We start from the raw sequence: 8,128 nt of genomic DNA on the forward strand, positions 1-8,128 counted from the left end.
AAGTAAGTGCAATTTCCCATTCAATTCATATGAATATCAAACATTAATTAACATAACAATTAACATTAAAGGTACACTAATAATATGGAATATTTTGAGTATAACAGCAGATGATGTCAGTTCTCAATATACAAATAGCCTAAATGTATTTAAATCATGACAACTCTTGGAAGATTTTAGCATGGTGATGGATATGACAATTTTAATGTATTTGGTCTTGGCTTAATAGATCTGCTACTCTGCTGTTTAATTGCTGCTGATGTTGGTTATTGCTGTAGTTGTAGATTATTGCTGTTGCTGCAAGCAAGTACAGGAACTTGCTCAAGCCAATGCAAACTGTTATACGGTACCATGAGTATTAAAGACATACTGCTGCTGCACAAATAGAATATAAAATAACCCATAGCAGATCTATACAGATGGAGCTAGGGAAGGTGGAGGGTTTCAGAGAAACTCTGAAGGCGCTGCAGGAACTCTAGTGAATGCTAGCCAGACATATAAATGCAAGGCAGTAAGCTCATTGGCTACATGTTCAGCATGAACCAATCAGCTTGTGCCAAGTCATTTTACTCCCTGAATATCATTGGTTACATTAACATACCATCACCTTCTAGAGTTTCATGAATGAACTATATATTTGATTTAAAAAACAAAATGTATGGACAATGTCTGTAAAACTGAGCAAATCTGCATGGAGCAAGTCTGTGAATATGGTCCAATATATATATAAATATTCTTATATATTTTGAGATTATTGTTGAATGATTTGGAATAACATTTCAGTAAATTAATTTCTTTTTGTATTGATCAATTTCCCATTATTGGAACTTAGCGTTAAAATGAAAAGTTATTTCAATTAAATAAAGTGTCCTGACAAGTGTCTTGTCAGCACTTGCAGCTTTAGCAGCTTAACCTGTAGCATTTGACTGCAAACCCACTGAAGCTAAACTGGATATCAGTCCATAGATGGGAGACCTCCAGAGGAAGCTTATGTATGTTGCTGCAGGAAGTGGCATTATAAGTTCAACAGGGGGGTTTCATCCTGTGCTCAGTGTCATAGAGGACAATGTAAAAATGTTACATTTACATTTAACAAGATCCACACAAAGAGTCCACACAGAACTGAACATTCTGTTGTCTTTTACTCACTCTCATGTTACTCTAAACCTGTATGACTTTCTTGGAGGAACATAAACAAAGGAGGAACATAAACAAAGCTATCTTGAAAAATGTTGCTCAACCAGTTTTGGTTACAATGGAAGTTGAAGCTCTTTAGTTACCAATATTCTTCAAAATATTTTCTTTGTATTCTGCAAAACAAAGAAATTCATACTTCCATACGGCCATTTTACAGGGTACAGAGAATTCATAAAGGTTAATATTTGACCGTTAATAGAAGCAAAGCATTACATTTATTACAAATCGGTTGGCCACTGCTTTTGAGTCTGGGCCTTGAAAATGTAGAGCCTTGTCTAACTAAATCCTTTTTTGTTTTTCCTTGTCAGTTACATTAAATATTCATAACACTGTTTTTGTTAATGTGATGTTCGACAAACAAGGTTTCAAAGATGCAGAGAATGTGTCAAACATTAAAGAATATCTCTTGTGAAACATTCTGCCCGGCATTTAGAAAGGAGAAGCATCTCATTCCAGATCAACACTTCATTATTTCTCTCTTATAGTTTTAATGTCTCCGCAGACAACCAAGTGAGTCAGTGAATGAACAGGTCTTTACTTACAGTACATCAGTTCATTTAGATGTCGGTTTTGCTTGAAACGGTTCAGTGCTTATTTTTTAAATCACTGCTACTAAACGTGTTGCTCTATGATAAACGGTTTGACTTTGCCTTTACCAAAACTGAAGTAGTATTTAAACAAACAGCTGAAGGCCTTGTCTCTCAGACCATATATAAGAGGACTTAAGCATTTGGGGAAAATAATGAACACTAAAAAGCAAAAATACATCACATTCAATGAAGTCATATAGTCAGCATAAACGAAAATGGCTTCTTGGATAACTCCAACTAAAATAGATGCAGCACAGAGACCCAGCTGTATTAGATGCAACAGAACAGTCTTGTTGGCTTTTTTGGCTGACATTTTATCACAGGCGGCTGTTTTAGCCACAGCTGCTATAGAGGCATAAGTAAAGATAATAACAAAAGTAACAGACACGAAAAATAGACATGTGAAAGCTATATCAATTTTCTTATAGATCTGAAGTCTGAAAAGAGTAGTTCTTGAGCAGAACAAATGCATTGCTGTGTTTGTAGAATCAATGACATAGAAAATAATCATCTCAGACAAGCACTGAATCAAACCCATAGTCCAAACAACACCGATGGCTATATGAGTTCTTCTGTAACTGGCGATTTCTACATGTCTGAGAGGAAAGCAGATGGCCACATACCTCTCCAGTGACATTAAAGCCAGATTTATAGTAGAAACTTGAAAGAGAGCTTGTGCAGCAATGAGAAGAACAAGACAGACATTTTTCATAATTAAAATCCTACTGACAGCACATATATACAACACTACACTCATAAAGAGATTGAGCGTATCGACCCAAAGCATGTGACCAAACAGAATATAACGGGATGCTTCCTGGAAAAGAGTCTTTTTCCTCAAAGTGAAGAGCATGACCCCATTGACATAGAGGAAAATAATGCACGGAGTCACAAATAAAAATGCCTTCATTGGTGCATCTTGATCCAGCACCAACAGAGTCTGAGTGAGATTAGATTTAGAGGCATTCAAATTAGACATCTTCAGAAGCATAAGACATCAAATCAAATTAACCACAGATGCTGTTACGAACACTGAATAGACTAATACTGCAATCTCCAAAGTCCTTGTAACTGCAAATCTACAGCACGTGCTTCCCTACAGGTGCTGCTGAAGGCACAGAGAGCAGAGCAACATTTTAAATACTGTGAAACTGAATCCCAGTAGGTCATTTGTGTATGTGTGTCACAGAGATCTAGGTTGTGCATTTCACTAATAGCTGAAAGACAATATAGCATATCGTCAGAGGTGGTACAGTATATTCGGAGGCCATTTCAAAGAAATAGTTGGACCCCTTCCAAAAAAAGACTGAAAGAATAATATATGCAATTACTTCATCTCCAATATTTCACTATTATTAGATTACTTATAAAACAGTCTATCAAGCTTTAATGAAGCTTTTCTATTGTTACAAAATCACCACTGCAAACAAAAACAACATTTAATCTTCACCACTCTCAAAATAAAAATGATAAGGGATTTGATAAGGGGTTTAATTGGAATTTATAAAATGACTTGAACAGGAATATGCTACATCAAGAGGAAATATTTTTTTTACAACATGGCTTCTTTCAAAGCCAGTTTATACATATTGAACAATCTAATAACATATAAAATCCAATAATATATATATATATATATATATATATATATATATATATATATATATATATATATATATATATATATATATATATATATATATATATATGAAATTATGCTTCTAAATATGAAACAAAAACCACCAGTAGGTGTATGCATATCAATGTCTCATAAAATGAGTCATTAAATCTCTCAGTCAAATATCATTTGATATGCACATATCATATGTGCTCATATTCTGTAAAATATAGCACTCCTGCTCGTATATGTGTTGCTTATATCATGTTATAAAAAGGCAACAACCTCTACAGGACATTTTTTCGCCATATCTTTAATTTTTGGGTAATTTTGGTTGATTTCAGATCCTGATCTGTGCATGGTGTGAATTGTTTTTAATTAATTATTTTTTTTTCAGCACAAGTGGAAGATCCCTTCTGTAAGTGCTATACATAGCAAAGGCCACTACTAAGTTTATTTACCACTAATTCTTATGAGGGTAATTTTTTTCACTTTCTTATTTATTTCTAGCAATACAGATTGTGTCAAAGCAGCTTCAAAGTGATAAACAGGAAACTAGCAGAATCAAGTTAAGAGTCAAGTAGAGTCAGTTCCGTGTTTGTTCTGTCCAGACAGGGCTGCACGATGAATCGTATTTGGTATATGCATAGTTATCTCAACAACTTCTACCACAAAAGAGATGAATCTGTAGTCTGTTCATATAATGAAGGCCCTGATGTATTTGACACCTGAGTGAGTCACTGGGCCCATTCCTGCATGTCCATGGATCATTAGGGCTAGCAGTTTTGAAGGATTCACCTGTATCTGTACTTTTCTCATGGTGTCCATGCTTACTCAACCCTGTTCACTTGTAGATGAAAAGTCATTATGGAGTGTTGTGATTTTACATTGTATTGCACAGCTTTAAACTCAAGCAAACATTCAAACACCCTCTCCTTAAATTAATAGGTCTGCACAGGCAAGAGGGAAGGATTGGAATTAACAAATGATTATTATTATTAAGGGATAGATAAATCATGTAAAATAATGTATTATGCAGTCTTTTCAAAACTTCGATCTAATCTTAATTCAATCATTGCAGGTATTCTAAACTGTATAATTGGCTGTTTCCCTTGGCAACAAGTTTTCTACTCACTGCTAGTTTCATATTGCTTGCAGCACTCTTGTTATTATTATTTCTTGACCGGTTGACTGTTCATTATCTCTTACACACTGAAGCTCATGTTGGATGACAGCTAAATAGCAGATTTTTAGAAGGCCTGAGATGAAAACTGCTATATAGGATCTAAAAACATTTATGGTAAGTAATGAATATTTATTTTATATCTCACAGTGTTTTATTTTCTGTTGTGACAGCTGACACATCTCTGGTTGAATAGGTGCAAAAAAACATTGATTAAAAGAAAACAATAATATATACAATACACTTTCCTAAGGCTCCTAGCATTAACAAGGCACATGGTATACAACAATGACAAATGCCTGCTTCTGAAGAAAAAAAATATTTTCTTAATCCTTATTTGTGTCCCTTTTTAACCAGTAAAAAAATCTGAACACAAATCAACATTAAAATAAGTTTAATGTTAGATATTTTTTCTAAAAACAAATAAATCTTGAAGGGCTAAAGGTCCAGTCTCTCAGGCCATATACAGTACAGTAACTTAGACATCTTGGTAAAATCATTAACACTAAAAAGCAAAAAATACATTATATACACAAATAAAATACATCTTGGATTACTCCTTAAAATAGACGCAGCACAGATACCTAGTATTAGATGTAGCAGAACAGTTCATTGGCTTTTTTTTGGCTGATATTTTATCACAGGAGGCTGATTTAGCCAAAGATGCTATAAAGACGTGAGTACAGATACAAAAAAAAAAAACAACAACAAAAAAAAACAAACACAAAATCATACTAACACAAAAACATACATGAGAAAACTAAAACCAGATTCTTATCGATCTGCAGTCTGAAAAAGAGTAGTTCTTGAGCAAAACAAAGGCAGAATTGCTTTGTCATATAAATAGAAGACAAACATTGAATCAAACCCATCATCCAAACAATGGACAAAGTGTTTTCAAGAGGGACTCAGATACCTCTCCATACCTCTCCAGTGACTATGAAGCCAGATTTAGTAAGGCAGGCTTGTGCAGCCGCAAGAGGAGTGAGACATTTTTCATTATAGTATAATCTAACAGCAGACACAAACAACTTTGCTTCGGAGCTTTGGAGAATGTAGTGGGAAGCTTCATAAAAAACTGGGTTTTTCCTCAGGGTGCAGATCATGACCCCGTTGACATAGAGGAAAATAACATGTGGGGTTACACACAGCAAGACTTCACCGATGCATCTTGATCCACCAGCGGTACAGTCTGACTACTTGGGCACTATTTTATCAAATACATTCGAAGCTGTTGCCCCCATCAAATTGAAAAAGCTCAGAGAAAAATGTACTGTTCCATGGTATAACAGTAATACTCACTCTCTCAAGAAAGAAACTCGTAGTCTTGAGTGCAAATGGAGAAAAACTAACTTGTACGTTTTTAGAACTGTGTGGAAAAACAGTTTGTCCGGCTATAGACAGGCTCTAAAAACTGCCAGGGCCGAGCATATCCACAAACTCAGTGAAAATAACAAAAACAATCCAAGGTTTTTATTTAGCACAGTGACTAGATATCATAATTTTTGACTGCAGTTGTGATCAAGTGTGCATTCTTATTCTATAGCTTGGGTTAAACTAATTAAGTTTACTTTATTGGAACAGCAGTTACGGTAATGATGTCTCTATTTGTTTCTCTGTTTTGCCATGGGATGTAGAATTTACACAAGCTCCAGTCTGTATCCAGAACACCTCAGAAGAGATGATGCCAACCCCTCAGATGACCTCAGATGTTGCTAACCCTGAAACAACATACAGAACTAACAAATATTGCTACTTACTAGCAATCACAATATAATTGCTGTTAATAGTGTTCATCGTCTGGTTGACTATGTCTTGTATACATTTTTCTGAAAATTCCTGTCATTTGCACATAAACTGATCACCACTTATAAGCTACTACTAAATATCGTAGAAACTTAATTTTCTGTAAAGTTGCTTTGCAATGATTTGTTTTGTAAAAAGCGCTAAACAAATAAACTTGAATTGAATTGAATATTTGTTCAGAACGGTTTAGAATGCAGCTTTTCACTTCACAAGATGTTAATTGATTGACTTGAGCTTTCTGGATTTTTTTAAAAATGTTTTTAGCAGTTGTTTAAACTCTGACAGCACCCATTCACTGCAGTTTTCCAATGGTGAACAAGTGATGAGATGCTAAATTTCTCCAGACCTCATCTGGGATGGTCTAAGGGTACATTTTAAGCAAATGTTTTGAATTTCAAACCATTTGGGGAAACTGATTGCATTTAATGGACTTATTTCATTTGAGTCATCAAAAAAGAGAATATTTCTAGATATTAAATTAGAATCCATTGCAGCAGAAATACATGTGCTAATGTATTTCACGTAAAATTTTGATTTCCAATGTGTATTGGTCCATATAAATCCACTGATTTGGTTCAAAATTCCATTTGCAGAACATTTGCAGCTGGGGTAACAAGGCCAACATAAATGCTTTCAGTCACTATAATGCCTTGTTTTATAAGCCTCAAAACAGTGTCTGGCCCTCAATAGTCCTCCTGTGGGCCTCTTGCAGTCATCACTACAGGGGAGGTTTTGCTCTTTAACTTGTGATGAAGTTAAGGTGACTGCACTATGGTCGTCTTTTATTTTTCATTTTTTTTATAATGTGTGTTAAAATAGGATATGCACGTACAGTATTGAACTTCATAACCACATCATGTCAATCTTGGAGGTTACATCAGAATCCACTCACACACAGTCCCTTGCGTTTCAATTATGAGTCTCATTAAATATTTATTATTTGTCTGTGTATTTGTACAAATGTGGACTCTGAGGGTTTGAGATGTGGTATTGGTGTCTTCCTGAGGTGGATACTTTGGGCCACAGGGAGAAGGGGACCTTATGTTTGGCACATGCTGTTATTGAGTGCACTATGTAAACATCAAAGTATTAAATAAACATGACATCTTCAGGGGATGTTCTAAGAAGTTGACATGTAGTGACAGACACTGGAACATATTTTACTCTCCATTTGTCTAACAACATGTAAAGAGTATTATGTTGCATGAACCTCGTTGGAGCTGTCATATAAGTTGCTGAATTTAGGCCAAAATATTCACCCACATAACTAACATTTTATGTATCCTAAATGCACAAAATGAATAATATTTTCACACTTTTCGGAGGTTTCCCATTACATATCTCATATTGAATCCCCACTACCCTACAATTTATGAATTGATTAAATGTCAGTAATGAACAATACTGCTAAAATTATAGCAATCACGAAGAAGGTCCTTATTCTGTCCCAAACGTAAAACGGATATACAGTATAAATCACCCCATCAGTTATATTCAGTTCTATATTGCCACATTTTGGCAAAGTTGTGTAACTTAGAGAACAACTGTTGTTATGTAGAGATCACGAGAAAATAAAGTCGTAATAACGAGAAAACAGCTTTTGTTATGTCAAGATCATGAGATAATCACGAGAAAACAAGAAAGGACTCTTGTGACCTCTTCCTCTTTGCTTGCAATGCAACACAGACACTTGCCGCCAGATGGCAGACTCAACCCTCGTCAAACTAAGAATCT

At 34.9% G+C, this 8,128-nt stretch overlaps 1 protein-coding gene across 1 annotated transcript; it reads right to left on the reverse strand.

The window, feature by feature from the left end:
• Positions 1-1,809: 1,809 nt before the first annotated feature.
• Positions 1,810-2,766, reverse strand: LOC127941742 (odorant receptor 131-2-like). The gene has a single exon (XM_052537108.1). It carries the CDS (start codon positions 2,764-2,766, stop codon positions 1,810-1,812), a length of 957 nt encoding a protein of 318 aa, XP_052393068.1.
• Between the last annotated feature and the right edge of the window lie 5,362 nt (positions 2,767-8,128).

The sequence above is a fragment of the Carassius gibelio genome, chromosome A21, assembly GCF_023724105.1.
Source record: "Carassius gibelio isolate Cgi1373 ecotype wild population from Czech Republic chromosome A21, carGib1.2-hapl.c, whole genome shotgun sequence".
NCBI classification, from domain to species: Eukaryota; Metazoa; Chordata; class Actinopteri; order Cypriniformes; family Cyprinidae; genus Carassius; species Carassius gibelio.

Bases quoted from the DNA above. Each gene is read 5' to 3' on its own strand.
- LOC127941742 (XM_052537108.1), bottom strand. From the start codon at position 2,766: ATGTCTAATTTGAATGCCTCTAAATCTAATCTCACTCAGACTCTGTTG.